Source organism: Nannobrachium achirus, assembly GCF_963921795.1.
Source record: "Nannobrachium achirus genome assembly, chromosome: 7".
In the NCBI taxonomy this organism is placed as follows: Eukaryota; Metazoa; Chordata; class Actinopteri; order Myctophiformes; family Myctophidae; genus Nannobrachium; species Nannobrachium achirus.
In genome coordinates, this window is record NC_137816.1 from 899,827 (window position 1) to 918,810 (window position 18,984).

An 18,984-nucleotide genomic window follows, 5' to 3' on the forward strand; every position below is an offset into this window, starting at 1 on the left:
CTTTTGGGCTTGTGGGTCCCCGGCTAGAATGAAAACGTCCACTCAAAATCCCAACGATGCAGAACGCACTGACTGTTTGGCATAGGATTTCATCATCGTCATCATCATCATCATCATCATCATCCTGGATCTCCAGGTGCTCCAAACCTGGAGAGCAGCAGGACCGTGATCAACGGGGAACGAGGACTGTTTTTTTTTTTTACATTTCAGGAGCCCAAAAAAAACCCTCTGTTAGTCTGGCAGCGAGGCACCTATTAGGCACCCATTTAGGTCTAGAATTATTGAATGCTTTAACCAGTGAAAAATAGCAGATATACAAGCTCACAGCGCGGCACCGAGTGCCGCGCTGGGAGCTTGTATATCTGCTATTTTTGAAAAAGTCGGGAAAATGTGTGCAAATCTTTGAATATATGTATTTTCAAAGCGAACGTTTGTAACTCAAATTTTGCTTCTGGGGGGTCCCTGGAACTAAATATTTTGAGATGGGGGTCCGTGGCCAAATAAATATCATTTTGGGGGTCCTTCACATGAAAAGGTTTGAGAACCACTGACATAGTAGTCTCTCAAGAACAGGCTAACTGAGCTCCAGTGAAGTGAAAAGGACCTTTTTTCTTTGACGATGGCTAAGCCAGATTGCCGACATAGAAACATAGGTTTTTCAAAAAACCTTAGGTTTCAAAAGACACTTATAGAATCGGGTCGAGCTCGCAGCGCGGCACTCGGTGCCGCGCTGTGAGCTTGTATATCTGCAATTTTTCAATAGTTAAAGCACAAAATAATGATACACAATAATGTGTACCCGTTCTGAATGGGTTTAAAGAGAACCAGGGAAGCCTCAGTCCACCCAGGACTCTGCACGCTCAATGATGACAAGCAACTGGACGGTGGTGGTGGTGGTGGTGGTGGTGGGGGTCCCCAGTCCCTACTGTTCATACCTGACTTCAACTCATTCCATTCTTACAAGAGAGCGGAGCGACAAGGCGCGCTTGTTTTGTGACTGTCAGCAATCGAGAGAAGCCGAAACTTAAAAAATCACCGGATGCTCACCTTCAGTCCGAACCTCCCCCCCCCCCCCTTCCCCCCCCCCCATACACACAAAAAGAGTTGGTAAAAGAAGGCTTGCTCATCGTTACAGCAGGGTCAGTCAGTAGTTCAAAAAAAGATGCACAGCTACAAGGTTCTAGAAAAAAAAACATGTCCCTCTGGGGGCACAGGGCTGCATCTTCCTGGGTTAATTCAGAGAGTGAGAGAGAGAGAGATAGAGAGAGAGAGAGAGAGAGAGAGATGGGTATTAGGGATGGGACGATACGGATATTATCGTTTATCGCGATAAAAAAACCCTCACGATAATCGTATCGTGGAGATTTCATTTATCGTGATATCGTCGTCCGTCATGCACTGGGATCAATTCACCTTTTATTTGCCGAGCTGCATATACGGTACCATTTAAATCCTCTATAATTGGTAAAAGGACTTATAATATACATATTTGATACAGTCTTTGTTTCACTCTATCAAAATGTCTTTGCCAAAAAATAGCAGATCTACAAACACACAACTCGTCGCAACGATTTGTCACAATAATCGTGATATGAAACGTTCATATCGTCCCATCTCTAATGGGTATAGAGAGGGAGGGAGGGAAAGGGGGAGAGAGAAAGAGGTAGGAGGGCCTCTACAGCAGAACGACACATTTAACCAATAGGCTTCAGCGACAGCAGGACGGGATCAGAAGCGAGTCCGTTTACGCAGCAGGAGTTGGCGCTGTGTGCCGAGTGGCTGCTGCTCACACAGACACACTGTGTGCCGAGTGGCTGCTGCTCACACAGACACACTGTGTGCTGAGTGGCTGCTGCTCACACAGACACACTGTGTGCTGAGTGGCTGCTGCTCACACAGACAGACGTCGGTGCTTTACGAGGAGGTGGAGAAAGAGGCGGTTGGAGTTCAAACCCTCCTTCCTCCGCCCACATCACTGGGATCCCCAGGGAGGTGGAGGGTGGAGGCTTTTGGGGGGGCGTCGGAGGAGAGGGGGGGTTTCACAGGGATTTAGACACTGGTCTTTTTCCGGGGTGGTAGGGGGAGGGGGGTGGAGGGTCCCCCCTCCTCTCTCTCTCTACCTATCCTTGAGCTCCTGAGTGACGCGCTTGGTGACGCGGCCGCACAGCAGCCCCACCAGGAAGAGGATGCACACGCTCAGCGCCATCACCAGCAGGATGTAGTTCTTGGAGGGCGAGGTCATCACCTGCACCGCCAGGTCTGAGAAACCCTCCGCTGGCGCCACCTGGAGGCGAGAGAATATACAAATACACACTGTTATTACTTGTGCCAGCAAGAGTGCGCAAGTACTGCGTTCGGTGATTTTGTGTGTGGCGTCAATGTCCCGCGTAGCCAATCAGGGACCAGCAGTCTTGGTGAAGTCAGATGTCACTATTAACAGCCAATGAGGGACCAGCATTCTTGATGATGTCACCATCGACAGCCAAACAACAACCAGCATTCTTGGTGATGTCACCATCAACATGTGCAACCCGATATGAATAACATAACTTGTGCGCTCTGCTGGCGCACCAGTAGGCCATACATGGCCACGAGGTGCAAGTTGGCACCTGACCTGGACAGAGTGCAGTCGTAGTTAAAACATGCTGTACAGTCTGTGAGCGCCTGACCTCAGCCAATAATTCACCCGCACAAATTGTAGTGTAGTTGAGAAACAGTTTGTGTTGTCTGTGAGGTCAGAGCACAGCCCCGGTCAGCCTACATAAGGGGTTCGTAGGGCCTCAATGCCTTGAGACATTGGCCTACATGGGGAGCCTGTGATACGTAGATAGAGAGAGACAGAGACACCGATACGCTGAGAGATAATCTGTAGCAACAAAGCGCTCTCCTGGGAACAATGGGAATGTTTCTAGATATTCTGCGAGTTCTGCTTGTCCTTTATCCCCTCATCCCCTGATCTTTTTAATCTTGTGTGCATTTTCCCCTTTCTTTGTGAGGTCTTTGACTAAAAGCAGAAAACAGATGGCTACTGGTACCTGACTCCTCCTGACTCCTGTGTGAGGAACGGAGAGAAAGACCACCAAGCTCGTGAACGGCAGGGAGAGAAACAGTGCAGTACCTGTCTGTAATAATGGACATGCTAAACCTGTTCAGAAATCTGGTTGGAATCCGAAGAGGCTAGCCGTGTTTTGAGAGGCTCTCTGTGTGTGTCTTTATGCGTGGTCATCCGCATCCACTTTGTATACAGCTTGGGTCTTCAACGTTTTCAGGCCAAGGGCCCCTTAGTTGAGAGAGAAATGAAGCAAGGACCCCCACAACCATAGATTCCATATACAGTAGTTTCATTGGTTGACAGCACAATCATCAGCGTATTTTGGATTCACGTCAATTTGTGTTTTCAGATATTTAACCACTTGAACCGTCAATACTTAATAAACTTGACCTTTCACTCTGTACTTAGTCTGCTCTTTTCCCCCTCTACACCAAAGCTCTTTGCCGTAAATAGCCGATCTACAAGCTCACAACGCCTCGCGCTTGTAGATCTGCTATTTTTGGCTACAGTTCTCAGTATATGGACACTAGGGTTCAGGTTGTTAATATAAAAAGGATTGGAAGATTTGGAGGACCCCCTGTAGTAACTCTGAGGACCCCCTAGGGGTCCCAGACCCCCTGTTGAAGACCCCTGGTATACACTGAGAGAAGGCCCTGGCTTATAAAGGAAGTCAATGGGATGAAACCTTGCCCGGATTTGGTGTGACATCTGTCATGGACAGGCATGTGCACACATAGACTTCAAAGGGGGCTTGTGCCCCTGCCCTTTTATCCGTCTGTAAAAAGTGCCCTCTCCAGACCATGAATGCAGTTTTTACTATGGTGAAAGAAATGCAAATGCCCCTCTTTCCATGCCATACCTGAAGGCAGCAATCTAGAGAATTGCTTTGTCCAAACTCTCCTGAACTTGAATGCAACATCTTATGCGGAAATAATTGCCCTCTCTGAGTCTGTGTAGAAATCAACTATGGAAAATAGCCGACCTCCAAGCTCCAAGCTGGAGGCCTGCTATTTTCTATATTTTCACAGAGAGGCCCTTTTAGTAATTTCAGCCCCTGCCTCTCTAACATTATCTGCATGTCCCTGGTCATGGATATGTCACAGACGACTGACTGTCACAGGCTGGTCACATTTTTACTCAGTATATTGACTTCGCACTTTTTGTCTTAACTCATTGAATGCCCTTTCAAGATGGCCGCCAAGTACCAGGATGCCACGTTCCTAAATTTCTAGTGCACGGATCAATTTCTAGTGCACGGATCAATTTTTAGTGCACGGATCGTGCACGCCCATGCACCATATATGCACCATATGTGTAGTACCTTTTAACAGCTTTCAAACAAAAAAATACGCTTGGAAATCCGTTCAGGCATTCATGAGATAGAAACCTTCAAAGTCAGACAAAACAAACACTGCCACCTTCCTAAATTTCTAGTGCACAGATCAATTTTTAGTGCACGGATCGTGCACGCCCATGCCTAGATCATGCACCATATGTGTAGTACTTTTTAACAGCTTTCAAACAAAAAAATCCGCTTGGAAATCCGTTCAGGCATTCATGAGATACAAGCCTTCAAAGTCAGACAAAACAGCCATTTTTGACATTTTGAAAGATGTGTTTGTTATGAGGCTAAACATGCAATTTCGCAATTGCGATCATGCCTAATACATTTGAGGCATTTTTTGAAAAAAAATTCTAAAAAACAATTTTGAAAAAAAAAAAAAAAAAAAGTTTTTCAAAATGGCTTCCAACTCGGGAAACTCAGGCTGTGGCAGCCTGGGACTACTGTAATAACTCGGGAAACTCGGGCCTTGGTTCAAAATGGCTTCCAACTCGGGAAACTCGGGCTGTGGCAGCCTGGGACTACTGTAATAACTCGGGAAACTCGGGCCTTGGCAGTCAATGAGTTAAGTTGCCTCTCCACCAAACAGGTTTCAAGAGACTCTGTCCAACTCCAACAGACTAGCATCAAGTCAGCCCAGACTAGTCTGCCACGCTGGTCTGCAAACAGTGTTGCCAGGTCTGGTTATTATAAGTGACTTTGTTTTGATTGTTTTCCTGTGAAGTCGCTTAAATATTTATAGTCGCCGGTTGCTTTTATTAAGGCTTATTTCTGAAGTGTAGTTGCTTATTTGGGCTTGCTTTCAAGTTTCTTTTTGAAACACACGTACCATCTTTGCCTACAGTAGCTTTGCTTTGGAGTTGATCGATTGGCATGGTAATTGAGAATTGAGATTGAGATGGTTAAAAGTTCATGTGCGACAGGTCAATGTCTCTATTATTTAGGCTTACTTCTGCGTCAGTAGTCAGCCCTGAAACATGATGAATGTTGTGTGATCCATGACTACACCAGCAGCAGACCTGAGGTAGAGTTCTCAACGGGCCTGAAAATTAAGGCCCGGCCCTAACTGAGCCCGACAGGGTCGGCCCGAGGCCCGGCCCGACCCTAACTAGTTTCATCATTTTAAGCCCGAAGCCCTAAAAAGCCGAGTGAAGGAAAATAAACACATTTAAAAACGCCTCCAGGTGGCGCCACGCCGCCACCGCGGTGACCGTACCATGTGTTATTATAGCGAGTAGTAGGCTGAGAGAGAGTGAGATTAGCCTACCTTTCCACTTTTGGTTCGGCAATGTTAGCATGTTCTCTCATGAAGAAAAGTTTAATCCTTAATCCTCCTCATCTTGTTCACACGGTGCAACGCATGCATCTGTCTGCTCTGCATGTGCCGTCTCTGTCACTCAACTCTCAGTGAGTCTCTCTCTCCTCCACTTTCTTTCGTTTCGGATAAATTAGGAGTCGACCTGTTGTAACCCCACCATCGTATAGCTGCTGCTGTCGCTGATTTATGACCCTGGGCCTGGCTGGCCTGGATAAGAGATGCACTGATCTGCAAGTTCTAAACAAGTCAGATCGTGATGCAAAGCAGACTTCAGTGTGTTTGCAGATTGAATGGTGTTTTGGTGCGCAACACCAGCCTGCTATTATTAGCAACCTGCTGCCAGCATCGCTGACTGCGGCTCTCTGTCTCTCACTCACTCTACTCTGCCTCGTCTGCTGCTCCGAGTGCTCGTACGGTCACATAGTAAATAAGCGAGTGAAACGCCAGTCAGCGCCATGTAATTTATCTTTATTAAAAATTAAAGATTTTTTTTTAAAAAAATTAAAAAAAAAAATTTTTTTTTCTTTTTTTTTTCTGAACCCTAGGCTCGGCCCGACCCGACTAATTAGCATAAATTTTGAGCCCGGCCCGGCCGAAATTGAGAACTCTAACCTGAGGTTCACTCTACAGCGGGGTATTTACCCCCCCTTATCACTACCACACGGATATCCACAGCTACAGAGGTCGATGAACCACCAACATGCTCGCCTTCTTCCACAGCCGAGTCGGGACGATGTTTGCAAGCAAAGTAAGTGAACCTGTTTTTTGTTAACCTTTTTACAGTGGTGTAAAGTAACTGAGTACGATTGCTTAAGTACTGTACTTAAGTACAGTTTTGAGGTATTTGTACTTTACCTGAGTATTTCCAGTTTGCCGTACTTTTACTTCTACTCCACTACATCTCAGAGGCAACTGTTGTACTTTTACTCCAATACAATTATTTGAAAAGTTTAGTTACTAGTTACTTTGCAGATATAAATGATTATTATAAAACATACATTAATCCACTTTAGCCCTATTTAAACCTAGGCTATTTTCAAACATTTTGTAGAAGATTTCAGATGAAGCCGGTTGATTTGACAGATTACCAGGTATAACATATCAATAGGTGAAATCATTACCATACTACATTTTCTGTATTTGGGAGAAATGGTGCCCTCTGGTGGTTACCTTAGCAGCATAGCTCCACATGTCAATCCGGTCCTGTAGTCTCTTCTTACACTCTGGCTGCAGGCGAACTCGCTTGTCCTGCAACGCCTCCATCAGACAGGACATCTCTGCATGGAGTGGACGGATGGATGCAGGGAAAGATGAATGGATGCATGGAAAGAGACAGTGACATATTAGTGGAGGGCCGGAGAAAGCTTTTCTCCAAACAGGGACACCTCAGCTTGTATTGGTGAATGCCATGATTACAATTTATAATTTAGGCATTTAGCAGACGCTCTTAATCCAGAGCCATTTACAATAAGCAAGGTAATGCATCAATACATCAAATGCATATGAAAAATGTATCTAGAAAAAAAAAAAAACATAGGTAGACCAAGTACTGTACCTATTGAGTAAAAGACTTTATATAAAACCTACAAATGTTATCTAATATAATACACAGTACAACAAAACAACATTAGTACGACATTTTGAATATCCCTTATTGGATCAATATAATCAAGCATGAGGCTTTCTGTCAAAAGGTGTAGCATTTGAACATGTGATCTTACAGTCACAACCCTGCGTCTCATCTCTAATGAGGGTTTTTAGTAAAGTCGTACTAACAGCATCCTCTAATGTCTAATGAGAGCTTATACTGTAGGAACAGAGTACTGTACTAACAGCATCCTCTAATCCAGGGGTCTTCAACAGGGGGTCCGGGACCCCTAAGGGGCCCTCAGAGTTACTACAGGGGGTCACACAAATCTTTGTGTGAAAGAAAGATTTTTTCTACCGTCCATATTCTGAGAACTTTAGCAGATCTACAAGCTCACAACGCCTCGCAGCGTTGAAGACCCCTGCTCTAATCCCTAATGAGTAGGGATGGGTCCCGAAATTCGGTACCGGGACAGAACCGATAAGAACATGACGGTTCCTGGGTACCCAAAAAATATATGTAATTCCGGTACTGCCTATCGGTTCCTAGATGTGATGCGCTAAAAAAAAAAGACAGCACAAACGGCACAAATACACCGCGATGCACCGAGCGCATTCTCTCTTCTCTGTGTTGAACGGAGGAGAAGTACAGACACAGCACGGAGCGTCGCTACATGCTGCATTCCTTTCCTCCCCTCCTCCCTGCCCCCCTGCTTCCCCCGTCTCAAGACAAGTAGGAATTGGGAAGAAATAGCCAACCAGTAGCCAAGCTTCTCTGCTGGAATTAACCAAACTAGAATCCACTGTTCCACAGAGGGTCTAACGTTAGCGCTACTGCGCTCCCTACTACTAACGAGAGCTTATGGTAACAGAGTAGGGCTGTCACAATTATTACATAATCGTCTAATCGTGATTATTTGACATTATCGCAATTATTTTGTCATAATCGTCATAATAGTGAATGTTGAAAAATGTCCGAAATAGTGGAAATAGCAGATCTACAAGCTCACAACGCGTCGCATCGCGACGCGTTGTGAGCTTGTAGATCGGCTATTTACACTATCAAAGTTATTTTTCAAGTAGTAAGTTGTCAAATGTGTCAGTAATGTATTTGCGTATTTAGGTTATGTGTCATATCTGCCGTGTGCAACTTCAAAGCCTAAAAGCCAAACAGAAATGTAATTATCAACGACAAAAAACACAATCAAATCGTTAATCGCCAATTATTTGAGTGACAATTAATCGTCCTGTAAAATGTCATATCGTGACAGCCCTATAATAACAGAGTACTGACGGCGTCCTCGGCCAGGAGTGATGGCAGCGCAGTGATGTTTCAGATCCAGAGCGCAGGCCGTGTGCAGGACCGGGTCCACGAAGATGTCCGCCTTGCTCTCCTTCAGCATGGTCAACACCTCCTGGAACGCACAGGAACACATCCGTCAGCACATCAACAACTGCTTTTTATCCCAATACCTGGAATTATTTTATGCTTTAACTATTGAAAAATAGCAGATATACAAGCTCACAGCGCGGCACCGAGTGCCGCGCTGCGAGCTTGTAGATCTGCTATTTTTGAAAAATCTAGATTTCTTTTGCAAATCGAATATGAATATATCTTTTTTTTAAAGCGAACATTTGTAACTTAACATATTTGCTTCTGGAGGGGTCCCTGATACATAATATTTTGAGATGGGGGCCGGCGGCCAAATACATGTAATTCTAGGGGACCTTGACATGATAAGGGTTGAGAACCACTGACATAGAAACGTGCGTTTTTCAAAAAGAAGAGGCCTATAGAATCAGGTAAAAAATATTCAAAGACTTGCTAAAATGCTCAAGATTTTTAGGCCTTTATTAACTCATTTCCCGCGATCCCCGTCGAAACCGTTGATTTCCCGCTGTACCTCTCTGCGATGCCCGTCGATCCCGGAAATTTAATTAGCTTTAATCATTATGAAACGATTAAAAGTATGATCGCTGTTTATCGCCGATTCTGGCTCTTTAGGCCCGCTTCCTAACTGTATCCTGTCGTATTTCCTGTTTAGACCGGATCTAGGTTTCCATATCCGGTCTGACGTCAAATCATAGCTCCGTTCCCATAAGTTTTCCTTGTAAACAGAGGAAGGAGCTGCTCGGTCATATCATCGTCTTTTTTCACACGTTTTTTTATTTATTTGGTAGCTGTTTGATTCTTGTGCCCGCCTCTGCGCACATATCGTCTGCTATGTGCGCGAACGTGTCCACGTGTTACCATTGCGCACAGCTGGCCGTTTGCAATGTTTTCTTATGTAACACTAGCGGATACAGCAGGGGTAACTGCCTGGCAACGGATTTGTCTATTCCAATGGATTTTTTTTTATTCGAAAGCTGTCATCGAGTCTACACGTCTACTAGATGAGTCGCGCACAGATAGTGCAAGATGCATGCGCGTGCCCACGTTAAAAGGTAAGGACAATTTGGCAGCTGCTTACTACAGCTATGTTTAAAATGGCAGCAAAATTGTTAATAGGACAGTAGACTGACAGGAAATGGGGGGAGAGATGGGGAGTGACACACGGCAAAGGTCGTTCGGATCGGGAATCGAACCGGCGACGCTGCCAGGCATCCATGCCTATGTGGCAATGCCTAAGTGGTATGGGCCTGGACCAGTAAGCCAGCGGGCTATCTTTTTTAAATAGTTAAAGCATAAAATAATGGTTAAAGTGGTACAAATCTGAGTGACACAGATTTGCGTTCCAGGTCTATTTAAACAATCCAAAGTTAGAGCAGAGTCTGTTTATTATGACTGTAAGGTGCTATGGTGCACAGTACAACCTTCTAGCAGGTGTTTATTAGGACTGTAAGGTGGTATGGTGCACAGTACAACCTTCTAGCAGGTGTTTATTAGGACTGTAAGGTGGTATGGTGCACAGTACAACCTTCTAGCAGGTGTTTATTAGGACTGTAAGGTGGTAAGGTGCACAGTACAACCTTCTAGCAGGTGTTTATTAGGACTGTAAGGTGGTAAGGTGCACAGTACAACCTTCTAGCAGGTGTTTATTAGGACTGTAAGGTGGTAAGGTGCACAGTACAACCTTCTAGCAGGTGTTTATTAGGACTGTAAGGTGGTATGGTGCACAGTACAACCTTCTAGCAGGTGTTTATTAGGACTGTAAGGTGGTATGGTGCACAGTACAACCTTCTAGCAGGTGTTTATTAGGACTGTAAGGTGGTATGGTGCACAGTACAACCTTCTAGCAGGTGTTTATTAGGACTGTAAGGTGGTATGGTGCACAGTACAACCTTCTAGCAGGTGTTTATTATGACTGTAAGGTGCTATGGTGCACAGTACAACCTTCTAGCAGGTGTTTATTATGACTGTAAGGTGCTATGGTGCACAGTACAACCTTCTAGCAGGTGTTTATTAGGACTGTAAGGTGCTATGGTGCACAGTACAACCTTCTAGCAGGTGTTTATTATGACTGTAAGGTGCTATGGTGCACAGTACAACCTTCTAGCAGGTGTTTATTAGGACTGTAAGGTGGTATGGTGCACAGTACAACCTTCTAGCAGGTGTTTATTAGGACTGTAAGGTGGTATGGTGCACAGTACAACCTTCTAGCAGGTGTTTATTAGGACTGTAAGGTGGTAAGGTGCACAGTACAACCTTCTTGCAGGTGTTTATTAGGACTGTAAGGTGGTATGTTGCACAGTACAACCTTCTTGCAGGTGTTTATTAGGACTGTAAGGTGGTATGTTGCACAGTACAACCTTCTTGCAGGTGTTTATTAGGACTGTAAGGTGGTATGTTGCACAGTACAACCTTCTTGCAGGCATCCTGTTTGATCTTCAGCAGGTTGACCTTCAGACACTCCTCCACCTGGCCCGTCTGCTCCTGAGCTGCAGCCTCCTCAGAACACAACCTGGAGATCTGCAGCAGGGAACAGATGACAGGGACTGCTGTGCATGTTTGCTGCTTACCATGCTTCTCTGTGTGTGTGCGTCTTGGTGGACAAAATTCATATAAAAGTCATTGTAGTATTGATTTATTTAATGTATTAGTAGATGCAACGTAAAAACCCTCTGCAGGTTTGACATCATCACCTGTTCCTCCCTGACAAACTCCTTACAAACAGCCGACTCACGCAAACCTATTTCAAAGATGCAGACTGCGTGTGTGTGTGTGTGTGTGTGTGTGTGTGTGTGTGTGTGTGTGTGTAACTATAGAATAAAGACCATGTAAGGAAGGAGAGACCATATGTTGTTACCTCTATGTCAAGGGTCTTCAACAGGGGGCCCGGGACCCATAGGGGATCCTCAGAGTTAATACAGGGGGTACTCTAAAACTTTGTCTCCTTTTTTTTGCCAGACCCATGAAATGGGTAGGCCTACATAAGCAAATGTCGGTCTGTCCCTTTTCTATATAAAGGGTATATATGATGATGACATGATGATGACATGCCTACAAAAGGCATGATGTCATAAATGATGATGACAGACAGGGGGTCTGGCACAACCAGGTTGACCTGGTCTAGTTATATTAACCACTTGAACCCTAGTGTCCATTTTCGGAGAACTTTGGCCAAAAATTGCAGATCTACAAGCTCACAGTGCCTCGCAGCGGTTGTAGATCGGCAAAGAGGTTTTGTGTAGAGGGGGAGAAGAGCAAACTAAGTGGTTAAATATCTGAAAACACAAATTGACATGAATCCAAAATACACTGATGATTGTGCTGTCAAACTATGGAACTATATGGAATCTATGAACAGGTTGTAGGGGTCCCTGCTTCATCTCTCTCTCAACTAAGGGGTCCTTGGCCTGAAAACGTTGAAGACCCCTGCTCTATGTACATCTCCTGCCAGTATAAATGTGTGTGGGACACAAGTATCTCTCTGCTGTGATGAGATCTACAATAAAGCATGACGTTTGATTCCAGACATTGCAGTCCTGCATCCTCCTGTTTAACGTACTGTACAGTGACATCACAAGCGTCACGTACATCGTCTGTTACTGTACAGCAGGGGTCTTCAACAGGGGGTCCGGGACCACTAGGGGGTCCTCAGTGTCACTACAGGGGGTCCTCCAAATCTTTGTGTGGTAGAAACCTTTTTTTCTCCTTTTTTATATTAACCACTTGAACCCTAGCATCCATATTCGGAGAACTATAGCCAAAAATAGCCGATCTACAAGCTGCGAGGCGTTGTGAGCTTGTAGATCGGCTATTTTTGGCAAAGAAGTTTGGTGTAGAGGGGGAAAAGAGCAGACTTAAGTACAGAGTGAAAGGTCCAGTTTATTAAGTATTTGACGGTTCAAGTGTTTATCTGAAAATACAAACTGAATACACTGATGATTGTGCCATCAAATGATGAAACTATAGGCCTATGTATCTATGGGTTGTGTGGGGTCCCTGCTTCATCTCTCTCTCAACTAAGGGGTCCTTAGCCTGAAAACGTTGAAGACCCCTGCTGTACAGTAACATCACTAACGTGACGTACCTCGTCTGTGCAGTGGATCTGGAGTTGTGGATCCAGTCTGTAGTCCAGAGCAGATTCCTGCAGGATCACTCTGATCTGGTCCTCACAGTCTGGAGACAACCTCTGCACACACGCACACGCACAAACACACATTAATACACATTATCCTATCTGCATTTACCATTTATCATTGTATTTCATTTGGATCAGAGGTGACCAAATAATATAATCTAAATCAAAACAGAAAAACAAGACTAAGAGAGTTCCATTCAGGGTCACGCATTTTTACCAATAAATTTCCAAAACTTTTCCAGAATATTTAACCCAATTTCCAGGACTATATGAAAATAATTCAGCGCAATAATGAGTCGCTTACTCCTCCTTACTCCTAAAATGTGAATATTGTGTGAAAAAGCATTGCAGATGCCATAGCACCCCAAATCATAACTGACTTCGGAAACTTCCCACTGTTATCAAGCATCTCTGACTTCAGAAGGTTGACATTTCGCTATTATAAATCCTTGTTTTGAGTGGTTTCGTTTAATAGTGTAATATTTTGAAATATGGACTTTTGAAATTCATGAGATGTATGCAATAAAAAATCAAAATCTTAACAAAAAAAGGTTGGGAATAATTCACTGAATGTCCAATCTATCTAGTCTGAGCGTTTCAGGCAAACATCGTGCACTTTATGAAAGAAGCATGACATTTGGCACACAGTTAGAACATGCCATATGGAACATTTTTGGCTATAGGGGCATCGCAGATTTGTCTTGGGAAACTTGTGGGAGCCAATCAAAGTTGCTCTCATAGACTTTACTATAGAGTCAAATAATACAAAAAATAAATATGCTTTAAGTAGCATGTAAGGGGTCAAACTAGGTGTTTTTGGGGATTCTGAATCCAATGCAAGCATTTGTTTGCACGAAAAACATTCCTTTCCGAGAAACGGCTGCCACAAAACTTTGAAAAGTGATGACTCATCACTAAACCATAGTTTTATGGGGTCCGTTTTTAGCCCAAGGAATGTTTTTCTTGCAAAACAAATGTTTGCATTGGATTCAGAATCCCCAAAAACACCTAGTTTGACCCCTTACATGCTACTTAAAGCATATTTATTTTTTGTATTATTTTACTCTATAGTAAAGTCTATGAGAGCCCAACTTTAATTGGCTCCCACAAGTTTCTCAAGACAAATCTGCGATGCCCCTATAGCCAAAAATGTTTCATATGGCATGTTCTAACTGTGTGCCAAATTTCATGCTTCTTTCATAAAGTGCACGATTACATCAAAATACTGCCCGAAACGCCTGGACTTAGAATATATGAAAGTTTCAAGAAATATATGAAAGTTTCAAGAAAATGTACTTTTACACAATATTCTAATTTTTCGAGAAGGATCTGTATTTCCAAGAATTTCATGACCGTGGGAACCCTGTCCATAGAACATGACTGGTAGCCTGTTAGCGTGCGGTGTGAGCGCAGCACCAGAGGTGACAGACCTGGTCGGCGTATTTGAGTTTCAGACAGGAGATGACTTGTCCCTCCAGCTCTGAGTCGTCGCTGGCCTTGTTCAGGATGCTCTGACAGAACTTAGGGATGTCCGCACGACACGCCTTCCTCAGAACGGGATTCAACCTGTAGTCTGGTGCACGCACACACACACAGACACACACGCACGCACGCACGCACGCACATACACATCAACATGAATATCGTCATTGTCAGGAAGAAACCTTGTATTTCCAGATTTCTTCTCATTAATGCCATACTTCATCACACAAAAGTGTTGCATAAGAAAATAGCCGATCTACAAGCACACATCGCCTCGCATCTGCTTGTAGTACGGCTATTTTCACAACTTAAAGATAACCAGTAAGACTCCCTGATCGGGAGATAAGCAACCGTCAGGACGCATACACAAACTTTAGAAGGCAATGGTAGCCAATCAGGAGGGAATATGGGAAATGGGACAGAGCCATGTTGATGACATGACTTTAGAGCTACTGTGTACCGCTTTGCCAAAATCTGTAGGAGCAGTGTCCAAAAATTTGTTTTGCTAAAATCGGCCTAGAAGAGGGCCACTCACCTAAGACAGGCAGCCTCTGTGGATAGCTTTTAAGCACAGCTAAAGACCTATTTCTTTACTCTTGCTTTTAGCTGAATGTTTAAATCCCTGTGCTGCTAATTGACGTCCGCACTGTTCTGAAATTGTTCTTCAATGTTTTACGTTTTTATTTTTACTGCTTTATTGTAATCATTGTAATGTTTTTTTTTCTTTATTTTTTTCTGTTAATCACCTGTGCTTCATCTTCTGCTCTGTAAAGCGCTTTGAGCTGCATTTCATGTCATGAAAGGTGATATAAAATAACATTTTATTATTATTATTATGCGAGAAATGAGGGGTGGAGGTTGTGGTTTGCCATCCAAGGAGTGTGTGTGCAAAGGTTTTCACCCGACAGCGACAATATGTTGATTTGTATTGGTGTATTGGCGTGTGTTTCTGTGTGTGTGTGTGTGTGTGTGTGTGTGTGTGTGTGTGTGTGTGTGTGTGTGTGTGTGTGTGTGTGTGTGTGTGTGTGTACATGCACATCCATGCATGCTTACCTGTATTCTGTGTGATCTGTCTCTTGGTGATCATTTGTTTACACTTGGGGTCCATCAGCTCACTGTTCTTGTTCTGTTTGAGACACTGAAGCACGTTCCTGGCATCTGCGTCCGTACAGAACCTCTACACACACACGCACACGCGCACACACACACACACACACACACACACACACACAATTAGCAAATAGCACACGTCAACTACATTCGCGTCGGGCGCTCCATGCACGCGCTCTGTGCATGTGATGGTAACGATAGGAAGCGGGTTGCCCCACGCTGCTCAGATCTTCCCGGATTGAAGCTGCGACTTACGGGTGAGGAGAAATGTGTGTTTATATTTATAATAGAATCTAACCAGAATCATACCAAAGGCGACCCAGAACGGATCGTGCACGTCCGGGTTCACGTTCAATCACACGATCTGCCGTTGGAGGGAAGCATGTGTTTCGGATGAAACAACTGTTTTACAATTTTGGCAAAAAATGATTTTTGTTGTTGTTTTATAACCAAAAAATGCCTATTCTCGTCAACCTTCGTTGCTGGCATAAATGCCTAATTAATGATTCTGGCCAATCTACGTCTGGGGCATTAAATGAGTTAACCTTTATTTAACCAGTAAAAACACACTGAGACAAAGTCTCTTTTACAAGTGTGAACTGACCAAGAGGCAGATTAAAATGTCACTTCTCCGCTGTACATAAAATTATAATACACGACAAAACAACAGTAGTTCATCCATAATACGCAGCAAAAAAACGTATAAAGAAATCTCCAAAGTGATACACTTTAAGCAACATGAGAAACTAATAATCATTTGGATACTTGGTCATCAGGTGTACGTGCTTCTTTGACCAGGTGTTTGCCTTCTCATCTATTTCTAAATCCTGTACCTGCTCCTTCTCTTGTCTGCATTGTACCGTCAGAAGAACACACCTTGATCATCTGCTTGCAGACTCTCATGAGCTGGTAGTCCAGTTCTGGATCGCTCATCTCCGTCTCCTGCAGTCTGAAGATCCTCTGATGACACCGCTGAGACAACTGCTTCTTGTTCTCCTTCAAACACTCGATCATCTGAGAGAGAGAGAGAGAGAGAGAGAGAGAGAGAGAGAGAGGGGGGGGGGGGAGAGAGAGAGAGAGGGGGGGGAGAGAGAGAGAGAGAGGGGGGGGGGAGAGAGAGAGAGAGAGAGGGGGGGAGAGAGAGAGAGAGAGAGAGAGAGAGAGAGAGAGACAGAGAGAGAGAGAGAGAGAGAGAGAGAGAGAGAGAGAGAGAGACAGAGAGAGAGAGAGAGAGAGAGACAGAGAGAGAGAGAGAGAGAGAGAGAGAGAGAGACAGAGAGAGAGAGAGAGAGAGAGAGAGAGAGAGAGAGAGATTAAAACGTGTAAATAGGGCTGTCACAATTATTACATAATCGTCTAATTGCAATGATTTGACATAATCGCGATTATTTTTCATAATCGTCATAATCGTTTCCATGTTGAAAAATATTCATGTATTTTTTTTAAATAAAAAAAAATAGTAATAGAAATAGCAGATCTACAAGCTCACAACGCGTTGCATCACGCCGCGCTGTGAGTAGATTGGCTATTTCCACCATCAATGTTCTTTTTTAAGTATAAAGTTGTCAAATATGTCAGTAATTTCTTTGTATATTTAGGTTATGTGTCATATCTACCATGTGCAACTTGAAAGCTTAAAAGCCAAACAGAAATGTAATTGTCAACGACAAAAAACACAATTAAATCGCTAATCGCAATTATTTGAGTGACGATTAATCGTCATGTTAAAATGTCATAATCGTGACAGCCCTACGTGTAAACACATTACTGAATGGTAAACGCTATGTCACTATTGACAAAAGAAAACCATGCAACGTAGGCTATTAGGATAATGCCTTCAACACAGCTGTAAACAGATGTTTCTAGTTTTGTGCATAGGTTTCCTGCAATCTTTTGAAACTAAATCACCTTTTTTCCCCCTGTTCCAGGGCAAATAAATAATAATCGCAACTCACCTGAGCATTACCAAAGTTCACATTGGGACACAGGCGATTGACGTCCATCTTACAGGAGTCGTACAACTCTGGCTCCAAACGAATATCTTCAGACTGAGGAGATGAGAGGACTTTGATTAATATACAGTTTTTACACACGTTAGTTTCAATAGTATGAATATTTTTGTTGAGCTTTTTTATGTAGAGCCATCACATATACAATCAATCAGTATTGGACTTTGGACTCATTGCCTGTGAAATTGATCATACAGCTGTAAATACATGTCATTGTCTGTTCAGAGCTTTGGACATTCATCTTATCAGATCCTTTTTCTGTTACAGCATTATTTTTTAAAATTTTGCATAGCTTTACATGTATCTCAATTAAGCAATATTACACGAGAGGGTGTGCATATAACACGGTTATCCTGCACGACAGCCCTTACCGCAGGAACGAGCCGACAGGCGAGTTCCGTAGGTAGGGCTGGAGTAGGTAGGGCAGACCCTCGAGTGTAATATTGCGATTATACAACTGTTGCCCTTAAAAAAAAACACGTCAACTTCATTTCATTGTAATTAAGATATTCGATAGGAATTTGTAATTTTTTAATGCCACATTTAGCTACTGTGTCCCTGAACGTCACATGAAAACCGCTAGCCAGCCGCCTAGCATAGTGTAGGGAGAGAGGAGCGCTTGCTGTTGCTGCCGTGACCAACGCAGCTGATTTCTTTACTTGATGAGAGACAGTGCATCTGTGCTCGTTATATGCACGGTTGGAGAGCCTGTTTTCCATTGAGAGCCTGACTACCTGTTGTATAATAGTTATTAATCACTGCGTGGTTAATAAGTCATGGATGTCACGTCTGTGTTTTGTTTGTATATCAATCATTACTGCAGGGACTGTATTTGACATAGAAGGCATTAAGCAACATGAAACAACTAAGCAATACTAGTGTTGGACAGCCCATCCTCAAGCAAGTTTCAAGTCTCTGCGAGGTGAACCATGGAATGATTTTAAAATGGTCAACTATTATAATGTCAAGTGCACTGTGAGTCATAGTCCATGGGTCAACAACAGGGGGTCCGGGGATAGAAACTTTTATTTCTTCTTTTTTATATTAACCACTTGAACCCTAGTGTCCATATTCGGAGAACTTTAGCCAAAAATAGCCGATCTACAAGCTCACGACGCCTCTGTGAGCTTGTAGATCGGCTATTTTTGGCAAAGAGCTTTGGTGTAGAGGGGAAAAAGAGCAGACAAAGTACAGAGTGGCCCTATCGCCAACCCCACCTAGGGTGTGGGCTCTGATGACGCGGAGGGAGGAACACGCCCCCAGCGCCCACAGCGTCCCCCGGCGCGAATCGAACCCAGGACCTTCTCGCTGTGAGGCGAAGCGCTAACCACTGCGCCACCGTGCCCCCTCTGGGCTAGGGTCTTACCATCTCTAGCTCCTCCACACGCAGCTGTTTACGGCATTTCAGGGAAACGCGTTGTTCCTTGACGTCCTGGAGGGTGTCATTCCTCACTGTGGTGCTCAGACAGATCACCACATCCACCCTGACAGACACACAGACACACAGAAAGAGACAGACAGAGAGACAGACACACAGAAAGAGACAGACAGAGTGAGGG

The 18,984-nt window shown here is 43.9% G+C and overlaps 1 protein-coding gene across 1 annotated transcript in view; it reads right to left on the reverse strand.

Annotated features, from left to right (window-relative positions):
- Positions 1 to 388: 388 nt before the first annotated feature.
- The window catches only part of LOC308289080 (Golgi apparatus protein 1-like), a gene marked incomplete at its 5' end in the record, with an annotated part of 76,478 nt that continues 57,882 nt past the window's right edge, over positions 389 to 18,984 (reverse strand). Inside the window, 10 exons of the mRNA XM_080730631.1 lie at positions 389 to 2,284; positions 6,883 to 6,989; positions 8,594 to 8,714; positions 11,102 to 11,209; positions 12,774 to 12,875; positions 14,255 to 14,397; positions 15,360 to 15,483; positions 16,293 to 16,430; positions 17,372 to 17,464; positions 18,792 to 18,909. Of these exons, the coding sequence (XP_080586757.1) occupies positions 2,117 to 2,284; positions 6,883 to 6,989; positions 8,594 to 8,714; positions 11,102 to 11,209; positions 12,774 to 12,875; positions 14,255 to 14,397; positions 15,360 to 15,483; positions 16,293 to 16,430; positions 17,372 to 17,464; positions 18,792 to 18,909 (1,222 nt within the window). The 3' untranslated portion in view covers positions 389 to 2,116. The remainder of the gene's footprint in view (positions 2,285 to 6,882; positions 6,990 to 8,593; positions 8,715 to 11,101; positions 11,210 to 12,773; positions 12,876 to 14,254; positions 14,398 to 15,359; positions 15,484 to 16,292; positions 16,431 to 17,371; positions 17,465 to 18,791; positions 18,910 to 18,984) is intronic.